This window comes from Fistularia commersonii, chromosome 2, assembly GCF_037954325.1.
Source record: "Fistularia commersonii isolate RoL2024-O1a breed Wild chromosome 2, RoL_Fcom_v1.0, whole genome shotgun sequence".
Taxonomy (NCBI): domain Eukaryota; kingdom Metazoa; phylum Chordata; class Actinopteri; order Syngnathiformes; family Fistulariidae; genus Fistularia; species Fistularia commersonii.
Genome location: NC_141285.1, coordinates 12,988,559 through 13,008,096, shown reverse-complemented (window position 1 = coordinate 13,008,096; position 19,538 = coordinate 12,988,559). Strand labels below are relative to the sequence as shown.

Below are 19,538 nucleotides of genomic sequence, written 5' to 3'. Positions count from 1 at the left end.
AGGGTCTCATAGAGTTGACCAAGTTGAAGCACTCTGTAAATGGTCACCAGATGTAAGAGATACTTTACACTTTTTCTTTGCAGCATTGATTTTTGACACTTGCCTCACACGTGAAATAAATGTCTCTTAGTACTTTATTTCCTGAATTCTCTTTATTTTATTCATAAGCATGACATATCTACATCCCTCTCTCTCTTCTCTGTCGGTCTGACTCTCTCTCTCTGCATGTGGGTTTTATGTGTGTTAATGTTTATAGATTAGATTAAACATGTTGTAAAAAATTAAAAGTAATTAAAAATAGAAAATAAATCAAATGTTACAAATTAGATTTATATACTGTATGCATATTAACAAGAAAACCATGAAAAACACACGCATATAGATATATACAGTGTGTATATATATAACAATATTTCACTGTTCATATGTAAATCGAGAACAGGAGATGGCACTTTGTATAGCACTAACTTCATAAATAATTATCATTTTTGTTATCACGGTTATTCCAGGCCATCATCCTACATTAATCGGGGCTACAGCTAGCCCCAGGCATTTATAATCAGTTTAATTAATTGATTCATTTTGTTTCATTCCAAGTTTTTACGAAGTATACACAAATAAATTGAAAGACGATAGATAGTTATAGTCTTCTTTAAATGTCAATCTTTATTCTTGTCCTTTGGAACAGCAGGTGAGAAAATAATCTGAATGGTCTCTGTTTAGCTGTGCTGGAGTTTTTCATTATTATTCTATAGTTTTAGTATGATCAGAGAAACCGTCTCATAAAAACGTAGAACATTTGTCTTTGAAATGCTCAGAAAATAAACAATTGGATGACAACTGGATAACCTCCATCGTGTACAACAGGTCGTGAGAACAAATGCACAGTGTATGCTGTATTATCTAGCCCATGATAATCTAAAATCTCCAGGACAGCGAGTTAAAGAACTTTAAAGTGTAAAATATGTATTGTTTCGGAGGTTAGATTAAAAAAATAATTAAAAAAGGAAATGTCGGACTTTGTGTGCCTTCTCATAGTTGTGAAATGACACAAGACTGATACTACAATCCAAAATAAATAAGCACAGAATTGTGTGGGTTTTTTTAAATTGTCACATTAATGAGAATGTCCTTTATTATTAAAATATACCTCCATTACTCTGTTATTCTGTACACTGAGGCAAATGTCACATGTTTTGTAGGAAAATAATCAACCACAATTCAAATATTTTTACAGATTTACAACACGCTGAAGTCAGTATGACTTGACAGTTTCACCCTCTCTCCTTGTTTTATTTTGAAATGAGAAGCTGAAAGGGTGACCATTCATGAAAATACTTTGAAAGATGCGGCTTTCAGTAGGTTTATCTTAGGTACATCATGACATACAGCAGGTAATAAGTTTGAAAAAACAACATGTTCCTGAACCTTATTTTATGGACTATTTCAAAATGTTCTGCGAGAAAGTAGAGGGGCTTTTACTTCAGAAATTGGTGTAAATAGGGAGCGCAAGAAGAAAATGTAGACAGGTGCAAAAAGAGTCAGATGAATGTTCTGGCCTTCTTATTTAATTACAGAAATGTCAGAGCATCTCACTGAAAGTTTTTCTCAGGCAAAAAAATATAGAGAAGCCAAATTTTTGCGACCCAGAAAAAGTGTTTTGAGGTTTTGACAACTTGAAGAGGCATACTGTTTCTGAGGGAGATGTAGCCGACACAAAACACTTCTGAGACAAGGGGTTAATTGATCGGAGGCACCACAAACCACAGCTCCTGAGATGAAGGTGTGAAAAATGTTGTATGCTCAAGGGGATAGTCCAACAGTCTTTCTGTCTCCACCACTCCATCTTAGTTGCCAGCAGGTCCCTTCACATCCAGAGACTGATGAGCAGCCCCTGACTGGAGGTTGCAGGCTGATGGGTCACAGTATCCATTAGGTCCAGCTGAACCAGGGGGCCCTGGTACACCGGACTGACCTGGACGCCCTGGAGGTCCCCTCTGTCCATCTCGCCCATCTTGACCATACCCAGGTTTGCCCGGCTCACCTACCATCAAAATAGCTCGTTGGGATAGTCTTCTCATCATATTTAAAACAAAAAAGCAGAATGTAAAAAAAATCTATTCACCTGAAGGTCCTGGGGCTCCTGGCTGACCTTTGGGTCCTCGCACAGTCATTCCTCTGGAACCCCTATCACCCATTTCACCTGCAAAACCGATTATAACATGAAGGCTGGGCATTTATGGAACGAAATGGAGATACATGAAAATACAATACCTTTGGGGCCTTTTAAGCCAAGAGCTCCAGGCGGTCCTTTCAGTCCTGGAAGGCCTCTGGATCCTGCCTGCCCAGGGAAGCCATTGTCTCCTGGAGGTCCAGGAGGCCCTGGAGGCCCAGGTTTTCCTGGTAGACCAGCTACTCCAGACTCTGGCCTCCTTAAACTTGCAGCTAACTGGGCCAACTGCTCTGTTGGAGGACAATAGAGAGAAAATGAGGAAAATGATGAATCACAAACTGCTGATACGGCACCTAAGCAACTGTTGCATGCATAGTTTTTAATTAAAAAAACAAAAGCATGGTATTAAACTGTATTTTCTGAAAGCGTAAAAAAGAAATGGAATGCTGGCAGTGGTTCCAGACCCTTCTTTCATCCCATGTTAAGCAAACAACTCATTTCTCCTCTGTGTAATGTGAACCTCAACTCAAAACCCTCAATAAAGACAAGTAGCCCAATCACTATGAAGCTGGCACTCAGGGCACTACATGGAGAAGACCATGGTAAATTTAACACTCAAACACCACCAATGCCTCCTGAGCTAAAAGCAGTATGCACCCTGTTTGCATTACAGTAGATGACACTACCATCTACGCCACCTGCTTGGCATGTCCTTCAACCATCTTAAAACAGCAGAAATAGTCATGTGCTTTACATCTTTGATTACTTTAACACTGTTCTGCCAACAATCCTCAGGAAGAGAGCAAGCAAGCAAGAGTCCACAGCCAACTGAGTGCATAGACCATTAATGTCCTCAGCACCAGTTCATACTATGTTAGACTCCATGGTTGTATGTCTGATGGAGTTGCTCTTTGGCACAGGAACTGTAGCACAGAATTTCCACAGGATGCAATGCTCTCGTTCTTCCTGTCACTCATTACAAAGCAGACTTCAGACACACTTCAAGTCACTGTCACCTCAAGCTCTCTGATGACAGTTGTTTCTGGTTAAGAGGAGAACAAACAAGAATACAGGAAGGCCATCAAGGACTTCTATCATTTTAACTTGTTGATCGGTATCACCAAGTCAAGGGGAATAAAGACAGACTTCTATAGTTGAACATCCCAGATTACAGGGGGGAACACCAAGAGTTTGGATGGTGCAAATGGTGAATCAGTACAAGTACCAACATGCACAGCTTAATACGCTGGACTGGCTGTAGAACAATAAGACACTGTACAAAAAGGCCAAAGTTGCCTATATCTGAGGAGAAGAATGAAGTCCTTTGGTGTGTCCAGACCTCTGCTAAAGACCATCTACCACACTATGTTTGCATGAGCAATGTTTTCATCACAGTCTGCTGGAGAAGTGGGAGACAAGACTGAAGAAGCTGTTAGAAAGGTATGTTTCTGTCAGTGAAAAAAGTTGGTGTCAGAACAATCTCTCTTAGATCTGCGTAAAATTGTAGAAGCCTTGCTGTTAAAGCATTTCACCAGCATTAAGACTTAATTACAACAGCGCACTGTAGCACACTGCTACTTCTTCTCAATCACTTTTCCATCACATAACTCGGAACTCACTCCGGGGTGGAACAGAGCACAGTAAAACTATGGCCATCATTTCCCTTGAGCTCCTCCTGTTTTGCAAGCTTTTTAGTGAAAATTTGGTAAATTGTCCAGGGAAGAGATAATACTTCTTATTTCAAGCAATCTTTGACAGAAAATGTATGTTCATGGTACAAAGAATCGATATTAATCTCCTGCGGCTCATTGCTACATGGTATTTGTACTTAAAATTCCAGTTTTCTGACTCCTGGTGAAAATTCATGCTGTTACTTGGCGGTTCCTTTTTAAGATTTCTTTCTCAGGCAGACTCTTTTGCTTGAAGCGTAGAAGTATAGGTCTGCTGGAGGTGAAATGAATATTTCAGCACATCTGCCATAAAAAAGTAATGAGTATAGGAGATGAGCTGTGAAGATGCAAGTCCAAAGAATGAAGCGAATAGAGGTTATATCTTCAGTGAAACATTTGTAAAGCTTGAAAAAGGAATCTTTCATCCATCAAACAAACAGAGTCTGAAGCTTATTTCATGTTTAGATTATGAGACATTCCCTTCTGAACTTAAGAGTATTCAGCAATGACCCAGATCAACGAGACAACAGAAGCGAGGCTCCGTGTGTGGTTCTATGAGGAGGCCTTCTGGGAGAGATTCATAAATGAGGCACAAGTGAATGATAAATGGGTTAGGGGCTTATCAGTTCTTACCTTGCATGACTCGCATACAAACTTGTTTGATGTGCTGATCACTTGGCTCTTTGCCCTGGAAAAATGATGGCATGATATATTTCATGACAGATTGCTATATCAAGACTCAGTGTTGTTATCAAGTTGAAATAATCCAATACTTTTAATGGCTTGACTGTTATGAGAGTATTGCTGATTGACTTTTACAGCTCACAACCATCTGTATATACATTATGTTTGTGCTTGTAAAATGTGTAGTGCACTCTGGTAAAGTTAGAAAGTAGACTTATTGTTACTTAAGGGTCAAAGTAGTTGGAATTTCACTCATCTGGATGAGGAAAAGTTCTATAAACCCACTAGAACAATAAACAGTAAAAATTCAGCATAGGATTTGGTCCTGGAAATATTTGATTACAAATGTAAATATGAATTTGTATCAATTAGCATGATGAGAAGGAAAAAGCTCTGTCAGGAAGAGCACAGAAACAATGTTTATCCCCACTTGAACATACGTGAGGTATCAGAGTGATTATGCTTTTGCGTACACTGAGCCTTAGTTCCATTGTGCTCCTTTTGTGTGTGTGTGTTTGTGTGTGTGTGTGTGTGTGTGTGTGTGTGTGTGCGTGTGTGTGTGTGTGTGTGTGTGTTTGTGTGTGTGTGTGTTTGTGTGTGTGCGTGTGTGTGTGTGACCTCAGCAGAGAAATTAGATATTAAAAGATTGCGGATATTTTGATGTGTTTTTTTCATAGACATACCGCAGGACCTTGACTTCCTCTGACTCCAGGTGAACCTCTGTTTCCCTGCATTCCTCGTGGTCCAGGTGTGCCAGGAGGCCCTTCAATGCCAGGTTGACCTCGACTTCCCTCAGGGCCTCTTCTTCCAACCTCGCCAGGAACACCAAACTTCAAAGACAATAAAGTACCAGGAGAGAATTTAGTAACTGGAAACACTGCATGTAAGACATGTTATTGCTTCACTGTAAATAGTTCCATCCAGGCCTCCTCTACACTGTTTGTGTGTGTTATACATGTCCAAAATGTAGCCTGAGGGGTAACCTGAGGCAATCCGAAGGACTGCTTTGAGATCAACAACAATTTTAATCTTAAAATATTATTTAATTGACCAAGGCAGCTCGTTATTTGATTGTAGTGCTATGGCTTCATACATTTGCAAACAAATTATAATCTTGGCAGAAAACTACTACAGACAAGAGTGACCTGAGGCCATCCCAACCTTATGGAAATATTGCAAATGTTTTCTTATCGACCATTGTCAAATAAATGTTTTATTATATTCTGAAAATGCAAAACAGACTTGCAAATGCTTTATCAGAAAACACAGAAACCAGGGAGGGAAAAAGGTATTGATTCTGAGATTTGTATTAAAGGTAGAAAGTGTAACAATATTTCTTTTTTTGGGGACATCCATCACAGCTAGACCTCTTAGTTTGGATTAGATTTGGACACCATTGTTGTCCATTCAGTTGAAAGTGCCATTAAAATAGCTGGAATTTACTAATATGTTAATGTATGTATGTATGTCCTTTTTTTCCTTGTGTTCTTGTGGAGCAAATGTCAAAATATATTTGTGTATTTAAGCAGTTGTATAATCAACAGATTCAAACCTTGATTGAATCATATAGTTTTACATTCTTTACTCACCTCTCCCTTAGGACCAGGCTCCCCTGATTCACCCTATGAGACAAATGATAGAAACATGATGAACTGCATGTTCCCCGTGAGCAGAAATGTTCATTATTTGTAATGTATTAGCGGAATAATTTACAGAATCTCCTTTTTCTCCGGGGTTGCCCTCATCCCCTTGGGTACCCTATGAAAATAGATTTTTTTTCAGTAATTCATGCAAGGCAACATACGTGTTTTTGAAATGTTAAATTGCTGTTAATCAACAAAACAATCATTTGACATGAGATTTTAACCTGTTCTCCCTTTGGTCCAGGTTCTCCACGATCACCCTGTAATAAACCAGAAAAACAAATAACGCTAAAGACAGAAGCAAAATTGAGTCAACCGATTCTACCTGAACAAAAATAATTCCTTGATCTAAAAATAGTTGTGTTACTGCACGCTCTTACCCTCTCTCCTTTCACCCCAGGCACACCAGGAGGGCCGGGAAGACCAGGAAGCCCAGGATCACCTTTGGGTCCCTACAACAAGAACAAAAAAAGAGCATGCCTCCGAATAATAGCTTGTCAAAAAAAATATTCAAACTGCATTTAAGTTACTGATAGCGCATAATATTCAATAAGAATGCATACAATTTAGACTTTTGGGCAGAAAGCAGGGGATATGAGGTAAAGTATCCTCAATATTGGGCACGTAATTAAAATGTAACATGGTTGCGAATAGCAGTTTATTCTCTTTGCAGTGTTCATCTCACACTGCTCTTTGATCACTGACCCACTGTCTGAGGAATGTCAGGGGAACAGAGAGCTTTTTCAGCCTGCTGCTTTGTGGTCTCTCCTTACTGTGAAAATACTTCTTGAGTGAGATCCAGTCTGGGCCCATTATAAAAAAGCTTCCAGTGGAAAAAAACAGTGAGGAATATGCCCGGTGCAGGTGGCTTTCCTCGATTTCTGCATTTTTTCATTCCGTGTCTCAAATGTAGGTGCAGTTTTTTTGTGGATCATCTTTACATTCCATCTTTAACTATCATTTTCTACTACTTACAGTAGAATATGCATTTTATAAATATGAATTTATAACATTTCATTCAAAAACATATAATTTTATAAATATGAACAAACAAAAGGCCTGCCACAATTTTAATGGTAAATTTTGTGGGGCCAATTAAATAGATGACAAAATCTAAACTGAATTTTGTGTGTGTTGATAGACATCATCTTACCCTTGCACCTGGTTTGCCAGCTGGACCTACTGGCCCTTGTTCACCCGCATCACCCTGCATTTAGGAAGATAACTGTTAGGGAACAGGGTTTGTTTTGAAATATAGATTGGTTTTTTTTTAAACAGTCAGGGCATTACTCACAGGTTCACCAATTGGGCCAGACGGCCCTAACTCTCCCTGTTCTCCACGTTCACCCTGGGGAGTAACAGTAATATTTACCAATGAAACAGCAGATGACCACAAATTCAAAGCTATCCTACTGATATACAGTATACTAAAATGGTCAAATGAGCAATTAACACAATGATGTTTTTAACACTGTGAAGTTATATCCATGGATCGAAATGCTCGGATTAAATTCACAAGGGATATTGATACGCACTGTTTTGCCTGCTGAACCCAATGTTCCTGGGAAACCTGATTGACCAGAATCTCCCTGAGTGAAGAAAGAAGCCCTTAGTTTTCTGTCTTGAATTAAGAAATTAATGTGAAATATAACAGCTTATTTAAACCAGTGATCAAACAAACCTTTGGGCCACTAAGTCCTTTTGATCCAGGTGATCCAGGCAAACCCTAAAACAAGGGAAAAGGAAAACATGAGATATAATACTATCACTGCAATGCAAAACAAGGTGTGGTTAAAAAAATTCCCTGAGCCACTGACCCATACAAGCTACCTACTTAAAACAGAAGCTTGATGGTGTATTCAGCATTTAAATCAGGTAATCTCTCAAAATTTAAGAAATGTTAATGTTCATTTTTTGTTCATTTTACCACTGTCAGGTTAGTCTTGTTGCCAAGGCTATGTCATCATAGGCTTTTAGTAAGCTCATCACAGATTGGTAAAATGAAAGGTTTGCTAAGTTCTGTCTGCAGCAATTAATTTATCATAGCATAACATGTTTTGTACAGAAAATAATGACGAGAGCGATTCAGGTATTTTATTTAAAAGATAACTCATAGCAAATATGCAATAGCAAATTTTGTTGTATTTTTATGAAAAAAAAGATAATTAGTGTTTTGTTCTATCCAAAAGCCAATGTGGAGGTTATTATTTAGGTACTGCACATGAGGAATATCGGTTTCTTCTGATACAGAAACGCTTATTCAGGTTTTCTGGGTGCATCTAATATCCTCTAGTACCATCTAGCCTTTCAGTATGTTTTACCTTATATAAGAGGTACCCTTGACAGGTCAAAAAGTCATACTCACAGGAAGCCCCTGAAGCCCAACCTCTCCAGAAAGCCCTGGCTTTCCTATGTCTCCCTGTGGGCAAAAACAAAGCGACAAAAATGAAGATGATTATTTTCCTATTACTACAAACTGGGACTGCATCTCTATACCTTTGCTCCTGGCATCCCAGGAATACCCTCACGGCCATTCACACCTGGTAACCCCTGGCAAGAAAAAGGGTAGATCAAATTAATTAGTTCACAACATGAAAGAGCATATACATCTTATTCATTATATGATCGTAAACTTACAGCTTCTCCTTTGGGACCTGGAAGACCTGTGATTCCTCTGGGCCCTTGAGTACCCTTACAGAAGAAAACAACACAACTATCTGAAAAGTGTTGAAGCCAAATCCTTTGAATCAACATTTGTCTTATTTGAAAAACAGTCTTGATGACCAGCATAATCTACCAACTTACCATTAGACCTTTGGGCCCAAGCTCGCCCCTCACACCTCTCTGGCCTTGATCCCCCTAAAATAGTGGAGCAGAAGAGCGACTGATTAATGAAACTGCACTTTCTTTCAAATTGTGGAAACAATCACAATTTTTGTCCCACCAGTGTGAACTAGATAGTTATCCAACACATATATTTGTCTGTTTAGTTTGGATTTGTGTAAACATGTATGTGGTTGCACGTGTAGAGGAATAACCGATGCATATGCTGGTGCTAATATTGATTGAAAAAATGAAAAAAAATTAGACAAAAGGAAATAAAATCTTACGGTTGCCCCTGCAACACCCTGGGGACCAGGATCTCCATCAGGACCTCGAGGTCCCTGCAAGATATTACAGTTGATGAGCTAATTCCAATTTGGCAGTTTATGAATTATGTAACAGGTATTGCTTGAAATCATAAAAATGATTACCGTCTCTCCCTTAGGACCAATCATCCCTGTGGCTCCGCGGATTCCCTGAGGGCCCTAAAACAACAACAACAACCAACAACGATTACCCTGGCAACTAGAAGTAGAGAGAGCCTGACAAGGCAAAGAATAATCTGTAATGATGAAAGCTTCAGAATCTAACCGTTGGTCCCTGAGCGCCAACCTCCCCTGGACTTCCCTGATCTCCTTCTTCACCCTGGATTTACGAAGAAAAGACAGAATATTAGTAGCAATAAAGGGTTAGAGAGGTGGACAACCATGGCAACTGCGATTTCATCATAGCTACATTTTTGCAAAGGCATTCAAATAGCAGCTGCTAGAAATGGGGCAGCGATCTCTATATGTGCACAATAACCATTTTAAAGGATTACTGGAAAGAAAAAAATCATACACTTTGGGATTAAGACTTTTCATCTTTTTTAATGACATATGAACACAATGGCAAATGCAGTAACAGAGAGAAAATACCGATTCTTAGCGTGTTCTAAGATCGGCATAATTCTATTATCTCAATCAAAAACATTCTCAAAAAAGAGAGAGAAAGCTTAAAGCAGCCAAACATTTCAATTATTAAAAAGGTGTGTCTTCATTTCTTCATCTGTGAAATTACAGGACATCTTTGTCTCATCTTGCTTTGTCTTGTCATTTTTTGCGCTTCATGTGAAAATAAATCACTGATATTGTTATAAGGTACTGTACATGTAATTTCTATAGCGATTAATCATCTAAAGGATCAATCTTTTGTGTCAAAGATCACGCAGACACATTTAAAAAAATGTGTAAAAATAAATTAATCCAAGTTTTTGTTCTCCAGAAATGATGGACTGTTATTGGATAGTTTCAGACCTAGCAGAACATGTGGTCCTTTTATAGTAAACTTTAAATGTCTCAATTTCAGCTGTTTTGTTTTTTTTAAAATGGGAAACAGGTGAAAGCTCCCTCAAATGAAAGTTTCACTGAAGGACAAAAGCATTCTCAGGGATGAATCTCCGACTGAAACTAAATCATATCCTGCTTGGGGCGATAAGGGGGGATAGGCCCTGACTAATTTCCATTTATATAGTGCTTGGGCACATTACAGGGAAAGGGTAGTTGTGCTTTAACATCATTTCTCATAAATCACATTCTGTGCATTACAAAGAGTCAGTGGTATTACATGCAGACATGTGTCACTTCTTCTTGATAAAGACCAGCACAATCACTATGTCTGTCACAATGTAAGGTCTTCATTCTCAGGGGAGGTTCTGAAGCCATGTATATTTTTGTCTCGTGTGCAATATTGTGGAAAAATGTCTCTTGACGTAACTGCATGCGTTTGAATTTGCTATGTTGATATCATCATACAAGCTTGGCTGCAGGCTTGCAAACCTTTTTTTTTATTTCAGCAGTATTTTACCTTGTGTCCTTGTTTCCCAGGTTCCCCAGGTTCACCTTTTACCCCTTTGTGACCCTGAAAGCAGAGAAAGAGGAAAGAAAAGTGTAATTTTAATGACATCCTACATAATTATTTAGGTCACAAAATGTGTCCCTTTAGTTTACCTTCATGCCTGGGAGGCCAGGATGTCCAGGGGTTCCCGGTGGACAAGAGTTTGGACACTAGAAAACGGCATAAGTGTTAGGGAATAGTTATTTATATATAATTCTATATCCCAAAACAACAAAAATAACGTAATCTTAATAGAGCATTGCTTTACCAGGTCAGCACTTCCCAGCATCCCTGTTGCCCCCTGAATTTGAGAGAAAATATTCAACTAAATTATCACCATCACATGCAAAGCAAAGACAATCTGTGTATATGAGCTTTTTCAACCATCTTCTTTTCACATTATCTTTTTTTTTATGAATTATACTCGAGAGGTGAAATGAAAGTCACTTACTCTGGGGCCCACTGGCCCACGAGGTCCTTGTGGCCCTCTCACTCCCATCGGCCCCTGTGGTGAGAGACATCACTCACAGACTACACATAGAGAATGAATGCACAATTTTTGGTTTTGGTTTTCTTTTTACTTTTTGTTTTTATTGAATTCACAATAGACCACTAACTGTTATACTGACATGATCTATGTGTGTTTGCATCTGTGTCTGTGCGCACGAGTGCTGTTCAGTATATTTGCACCATGTAAACAGACGGTGTGTCTTAGGATTACAGAACATTTCCAGGCTCTATTCAAACCTGTCTAGATTTGAAACATCAATTTGGCCTGACACCCAAACGTAAAAAAACTGTCCACTAACTCGGCTGCCAACAAGTCACAATTCCCGTAAATAGTTTTAGTGGCTATGTTCTTTACTTTGAGTATTTAATTCAAACATCGAAACGGTTAATTTCAATAGATGTACTCACAGGTGGCCCAACTTTTCCCACCTCACCCGGAAGACCTCCTGGCCCTGGTGGACCCTGTTGAAGGAAGATATACATGAGATTCTAACTCTATTTAAATAGTAAATGGAAATATTGTAATAGTAATAAAAACAAATCAATATTTGCATCTTACCGGGGGTCCATCACGCCCAACACCCTAAGGAGTAATAATTATATTAGAAATCAGTGTTTATAACAGTTTAATTTTAAGTAACTTGTTAACTAGATAACTAGATAACTCACTGCAGCCCCACGAGGTCCAACTTTTCCAGGTTCACCCTGAGAACAAATGAATATATGTCACATAGACTTAGTATAACTAATACCACAAACATGCTATAGTTAGGGTCTTTGCCTATTTTGTTCGTTGAGAGAGAAGTTTTGCAAAAGTAAGCTGCGTGAGACTGTAGATGGTCAGAGTTAAAATTCCTCATCACAAGCTCATCACAAGACTGAGGTGGGCACACTTGACCCAGCAATGTTTAGCCTAATAAGAAGTAATTTGGGTTCTTCATTCCCTGCAGAGATTATGCAGAAAACTTGCAGGATTAAGTCTAATTTGTCATGTGGAATTGGTTCATGCATCACAGCTCTCATTGCTTTGCCAAAACACTGGAAAGCAGCTTGGCACCATTTCACTGATAATCTTTGAAGCAGGGAGGCAAAGGCTCATTTGTCACTTACTTTCTGTCCAAGAGGACCATCAGGCCCCGGATCTCCTATTGGGCCGGTCAAACCCTGCCGAGGAGCGATATCAGAATTAGCTAGTCTTGATAAACATTGTCTCGCCTTTCAGTATGATTTACCTTATATAAGCAGCAGGACAACAAGATCCATGGCTCTACTCTGTTCAGTCCAAGATCTTTCTACAAGTTTCCATGACTTTTTTAATTCACCATTAGACCATATTATATTACATCATCACAACATACACCGAATGGGAGGTCCATTGTTATTGTTAATAAAAGGGATTAACCTCACTAACCCTCTGAATTTACTCTGAGCTGCAGCTTCAAGTCAGTCATTTACTCTATAGTCAATGCTTAGATTTCAGCTACTTTATAACATTTTTAACTGCATGACTTTATAATAAGAGAACGACTGGCATTGAGGAGAGTTCACAATATTTATCTACTCCCAGGTAACATATGTGGTTTATCATTTGTAGAGACAGAGTTTATACTTGTTTTGTTTTTATACTTTAGTCCATGAAAACCTCTGGGAAATTGGCTTTTACATACAGTATATTCAACACTGGTGAAACCTTTTAAGATTCGACAAAATGATCAAGTTTAATTCATTTAAATCTTTTTTGACCAAAGGCAAGCCGGAATGTATAAGTTCTCTTCGAACTGACACAGAAGTTTGCTGTCTTGATTATTATCCATACAGCCAATGAAATGTATTTTTGCATTTTTATATATTATCCTTGCACAGCATTTTTGTAAAAACACACAAAAGTCCAAGGCATTCAGAAAGAGGTCAATAAAGGAGTCAGCGGCAGGGGAGAGGGCAAACCTTGCAGACTGCAGACCAAGCACAGGGCAACATTCCTTTGGCTCATTTCAAACAAACCAGCTGAAAGAAATCATTCCACACTCCTTTGTGGATTCTCAGCTAGAGATACCAAATTCATCCAGTCAAACAAAGCCACTATTGTTGGCAAAACCCCAGTCAACTACTTACAATATGAGCAAAAAATGAATGAATAGTATGTAACACATGCCCCAATGGTTTGCAATAGTCAGTTAATGATAGAAAAGAGTTGCAGAGGATCTAATTAGCCTTAAGTTGTTTTTTGTTAGTGTCTGTATCTATCATTTGAACCGAAGTTAAGGTTGTTTTTTTTTTTTAATCAATAAACCTTCATTTAATCATAATATCAGACTATCCCAACCACTTTGATAAATTCCTCACATTTGTTCACACATATCACCAATATCCTTTGCTAAATCTCTCTTTTCATTGACCCATCCCATACAACAAATACTTGTGAATGTGACCTACATGGTGGGAGGATCACCTGAGATCCAGCCCCATTCTGCCCAGGATTTTACACCAAGAACCAATTGTGATCAAATTTGCAACAAATGCAAATAATGTACTATGAAGAATACTTACATCATTCCCAGGAATTCCAGGTAATCCAGAAGACCCAGGTTTACCTAGATCTCCATCAGGTCCCTAAAATCAAGATTTCACATTAAGGTGGTGGTAAATGAAAAGCTGCATGATAAAAAAAAGCTGTGTGATACATTATTTAAAATTGTCACAAAGTTTATATTTACAGGAGGACCGTCCACTCCATCTGCTCCTCTTTCACCCTAAAACACAAAAGATATATGTTCAGCCCCACATATTTCACTACCAGCGAAGCCTTTCTTACATGATATGTAGTGTGGGCTGGATGTAGAACTCAGATGACTTACATCGATGCCATCAATTCCTGGGACACCTGCAGGTCCAGAAGGGCCTTGGCTCCTCTGAGAGGGAAAAAATGTAAACCAAATAAAACCAACTGAATAACCGAACATCTGGTGAGAAATTAATACTCCTATATCTTCTGGGCTACACTTAGGAAAACTATAAGTAGGGAACAGGTGCACCTTTTTATTGTGCATGGCAAGAGGACTTAACTTTCTTGGCATTCCTGTAAATTGTCCTGTGGATATGACTTCATTTTGTTGAAAATGGCCAGTATTTGACAGATTAGATGTTACAAAAGAAAAGTATAACTCCATCCCCGCAACCCCTTTTCTTAACCCTCTTATTATGTTAAGGGTCAATTTGACCCATTTCACCCATTGACCCAATGGGTCAAATTGACCCATAACATAATAAGAGGGTTAAACAGGATATTATACAAACTGGCAAATTACAAGAATTCCAACCTTCAGGTAACAGGTAAAATCAAATCAGTCGTGGTATCTGATATGACCATCGAGAAACCACTCACTGGCACCTGTGTCATATTAGTCTGCAGGGACAAAGAGAAAGCAAAGAGAGAAAAGACAGAGCCTTACTTGAGCAGAACAGAGGACAAGTTGCAAGAGGAACAGCAGAAGTGGCCCTCGAAAGCTGGGGACCCAAGCCATGATCTCCCCGTGGGCAGGAAAGGTGAAAGTTATAGTCCTTTCTCTGGGATTAGTTGGGTAGAAGGAGCTCCGGACTAAAAAAAAAAACCAAGTGAATCCACTCCAGCTATCTAGACTGTCAGAGAACCCACAGCCATCAGCGGCTCATGCATATTCATGCCCGTCTGCCAACGGGAGGGGATTGGAGGCGCTACGGAAGGGACAGTGAGGGGAGGGGGCACCCCGCAGACGCCACTAAAAAGCAGCACTAGCAGGTTGTTTCATCAATTTATTTCGATTTAATGTTTAATAGAAATTTTACCGACATTTATAATAAAGTGCAGATCACACAAAAAAAAGAACAGACATGATGACCCAGAAATCAAATACCGCTTTGCCCATTTGTACCCGAACACAGTTTGGGTAACTTTGGCGCTTTAATATTTGAGCTTATCTGTCTCGGGAATGGTATACTTCAGAGGAAACAGCAGTAATATTATTATTTTCCCTTTTATCGGGCATTGCGTGGTTTTCACTTTCCTTACCAATGTTCTTGTGAGGAGGTTATAACAGGTTTTTTTCCGAGTCACGCATCACGTGGGACTGGATCTGCAACTTGATAAATAGATAAAGGGAAATAACAAAGAAATACCAGAAAAGGGGAAAAATATATTCATAACTTTACCTTAGATGGCGTAAACTTGTTAATCTTAAGATGCAAACATCGTCACTGGGTCCAAAATACAACAGGCTGTGTTCATTCAGCGGCTTTTCAGTCCGCATTTCCATTGACCAGGCAGAAATAGGCCTGTGCCTATTAACGTGTATAATATAATAATTTGTATAATAACGTGGACAGTTTGGGACTAATTTTTGAGATATGGCTGTGGGGTGTAGGCTTATAGAAAGGAAACATTGTGGTTTAAAGCGATAAATAAATTAGCACGTAACGGCGCCAAGAATTGGGTATATAGCTTAGGATAATTGCAAGGAACGGCTGCCTTGCAGGATTCTGTCGTCTGTGTGCTGCCCTTTTTTTTATCAAACAATTCCCAAATATTTGTCTCATCCTGACTCCGACGTCACATAAAGACATAAAATACAGGGATTCCCAAACGTTGAGCGTCTAGATGAGACCCAAGATGTCCATACTCAGTATATACATTCATACTATATTACAAATGCATTGTCTTAATAACGTACTTGCCTTGTTTGTGGTACTGTTTTTGGTGTTATGGCAACGTTGATGTGATGTTGACATTGTGTTTTAAAGAAATTTAAGAGGATTGAGAATTTTCAAAACTCCTTGCGCTTCTATCTTAGATATGTCTACATACATTTTGTTAGGGTGGTGATTTTTTTAAGCTTACCCTTTTGGTACTTTTGAACAGAAAAAAAAATAGAATACATAAAGGTGCGCCCACTCTCTTAATAAAAATCTTGGAATTTTCTGACATCAAGATAATAAAATATAATAAAAAATATAATAAAAGATGAGGTGCAATCAGTTTTATCACTCAAATCTAAATTTAACATGACTCCCATGATAAAAATAAAAAAAACCCAGGCAGTTCTTTCTTTGGTTGTGCGGATAAATATAGTGGAACCGTCGTGGCTGGGGTCTCCGTTACTTTTCACGACTTTCTGTTGTGTGAGGCCCGAATATGGCGCGACATGGAGCGCGACATGGAGCGCGACATGGAGCGCGACATGGAGCGCCAGCCGACAATCGGAAATGAAAGGCGACAAGCGTCCGCTTCTGATTGCCTACTTCTCTATCGCGTCCTGCGTCTCATGTATATTCCAGGTTTATGTCGACGGTGCTGATGCTCATATGAAACACCGCCACAAATGCAAACTCCTACATATGGAAGGTTGATCTAAAATATAGCAAATCGTTTCTATTCCTACCTCATCGCCCATTTGAGTTCTGCCCCATTCCTAATAAGTTGGCAAGTGTGCCAACATGTGTGCCATACACACCAAGGCACCAGATGTGCATTCTGCAATGTTGGGACATTACATAGACATTGTTTCAAATGTTCCCACCGTACAAGTGCCACGTAATGTGTGGTATTTGATCGTTTTATCAATTTATCTGTGCAGGAATGTAATTGTGCAGTGGCGTCCTGTATTATGGTTCAGGACCATGGACAGGGTAACATGCTGTTATACGTCTCTATCCACTAGATGTCACTGTCTGCCTTTATAAGTCATGTTAAAGGCCCGTTTTAAGAAAGAAGCGCATACCTTGTTTTCATTCTCAAATTGGATGCTGGGGCTGTTTGATAAGCGACATGCTGAAGAGATAATCCGCATCTTCTTGCCAACGCAGCAATGTGGAATTGGGACATTATATCAAGAGGAAAAGGATGTAAGAATTGTTACGTCCTCAGAAGAATTTTGATTTACCATGATAACAGAGGGTTGTCCATTTTTCAACTTGCCTTCAACCCCTCAACAAACAGTACATATTTTTATTATTTTACATTTTAAGATAGATTTACATGGAAAATTGAATGCTATGTCTTTTATTCTTTTTTTCTGTCTTGACTTTTACATGTTGGTCATTTGGCAGTACATATATCAGCCATTTTACATTTCCTGGTATATTTCCACCTAAATAACACACAGAACCATCTGTACATGCGCACAGACAGACAGACAGAGAGACAGACACACAGACACACACACACACACACACACACACACACACACACACGGGCCTTATTTGAAACATCACAACTACATTGTAGGTTAAGCAAAATGCAGGGTCTGATTTGCAGCATACACATAAGCATGGAGTTTTCCATGGAGTAGAAAGGACTTTCATTCAGCAGTTTACATTCTGAAGTGAACTATGCCATATTTGAATATTAGCCATATTTTATATTTCAGTTTTGATTGGAATTAGATTGAGTCTTTCTGGATGCCACTTTCTGAAAATTGCAAACACATACCATTATGTCACCTTTTTTTCTCGGCACACATTGTAAATGTCAAACATTTCATTTCTAAGCCCATTTTGCTTTTTTTACCCTCTGGGAAATGATTCTCCCAGATGTTGATATCAGGGCACAGTGACTTGCACCCCAAATGAACAATTACTGGAGATGAAAGTCTCACAGCTGCAAGATGGAAAGAAAAAGCAGCCTGTTAGTAGTCGGAGAGTGTGTCTGTGTGTGTACTGTGGAAGGGGAAAAAGGCTCAGTGTTTGGAAAGCTGTACCACTGCCTTGAATAAACATTAGGTTATCTTTGGTTGTTTGTAGTCTTCACTTTAACACTTGAACTCGAGATCTGTTTGGGTTGACACATCTGGTCAGGAAGTTAAAGTTCTTGATCAAATCTTTACACATAGTTTACAGATTTTTAACTCATCATCCTTTAAAGTTTAAAGGATGAAGAGTTAAAAGTTTAAAGTTTAAATGAATTTAAATGAGTTTAAAGTTTAATCTATGGAACCAACACAGGGTGCATATCACAAGTTTAATATGAGAATAGTAATTTCCAGGGAAGATGACTTTTTATCAAAACTGACACTAAAACAATATTATCATTTGATAAGACAGTTATAATATGCATGCCTCATAGGAAACAGAATCTCGTAGCTATTAAGAATGCATGTACAACATGATAGAGGTAACACAGTTGCAAAGGGGCAACTTAAAAGAATTCCATATACATTATTAAAACAGAAAAAACACACAATCCATAAATGTGGCGAAAGAAGAATATGGCATTGTAAATGAAGGCATAGATACAACTTTAGTTCAGAGTAACATTCCACACATGTTTAACTTGGAAAGTGTGGGGTTGACTCATATTGTAGTTGGCACTTAAGTTGATATGACCTACATTCACAGCTGTAGCTGCAACCTTTTTAAATGTTGCACGATCTAAATATGTATATTATTTTGTCACTTCATGTTATTTTTATCTCACATTTACAGCCTCTACAGACTAATATCTCTGGGGTTGGAGTTCTTTGCAGAGACATTGTGGAATCACAAAGCAGTGAAACATGTAGAACAATATACCTTGAATAACTTTAAAAATAGCAGTGATTTCACAGAACTGTATTAAGCTACTTATGAATATAGAATGAATACTCCCAGACATACTGGCATCAGATTCTTCAAATTATTCATGCAGATGTTTTTAAGTAAATTATTTACCTTTTGACTCCACTCTGGAACTGAACAAAATACCTACTGTAGAATATGTATTTTGTTGTTCTTTCCTTACAGTACAAGACCTTGGATATTTGCGCTGTGACAGTGAGGACTAAAAATTTCGGTCACAATCAAGTATTTCCTATAGCACTGTGTATTCTTGTTGAAATTTTCTCATTGTGGTAACTGGGCGTCTTCAGTTCAGTATTTGAGAACTGAAGAAGCCTCTCAGGTGAGTGTTGAAACGTCTTCCAGTGAAGAAATTCAAGTCCAGTTGCCACAACAAGAAGATTTTGGCAAGAATTCACCATGGCCAGGATGGCTGAGATCCTCCACAAACAATAGTACTGTGTGTTGTGCTTTTAGGTTTTGAGAGGGAGCAACTTTACATCATAAGATAAGATAAGATACGATAAGATAAGATAAGATAAGATAAGATAAGATAAGATAAGATAAGATAAGATAAGATAAGATAAGATAAGATAA

General features: G+C 38.6%; 1 protein-coding gene across 1 annotated transcript; it reads right to left on the bottom strand.

Moving 5' to 3' along the window:
- Window positions 1–648: 648 nt before the first annotated feature.
- col9a1b (collagen, type IX, alpha 1b) lies at window positions 649–14,961 on the bottom strand. Its single transcript, XM_086161631.1, has 32 exons — window positions 14,828–14,961; window positions 14,234–14,287; window positions 14,093–14,128; window positions 13,926–13,988; window positions 12,489–12,542; window positions 12,048–12,083; window positions 11,938–11,961; window positions 11,787–11,840; window positions 11,320–11,373; window positions 11,137–11,169; window positions 10,982–11,038; window positions 10,839–10,892; window positions 9,585–9,638; window positions 9,425–9,478; window positions 9,281–9,334; window positions 8,976–9,029; window positions 8,808–8,861; window positions 8,667–8,720; window positions 8,536–8,589; window positions 7,852–7,896; window positions 7,706–7,759; window positions 7,465–7,518; window positions 7,324–7,377; window positions 6,551–6,622; window positions 6,395–6,430; window positions 6,241–6,285; window positions 6,117–6,149; window positions 5,211–5,357; window positions 4,477–4,531; window positions 2,275–2,463; window positions 2,126–2,203; window positions 649–2,044 (listed from the first exon to the last, which is right to left on the bottom strand). Exons 1-32 carry the CDS (start codon window positions 14,897–14,899, stop codon window positions 1,848–1,850), a joined length of 2,028 nt encoding a protein of 675 aa, XP_086017757.1. The 5' UTR covers window positions 14,900–14,961; the 3' UTR covers window positions 649–1,847.
- Between the last annotated feature and the right edge of the window lie 4,577 nt (window positions 14,962–19,538).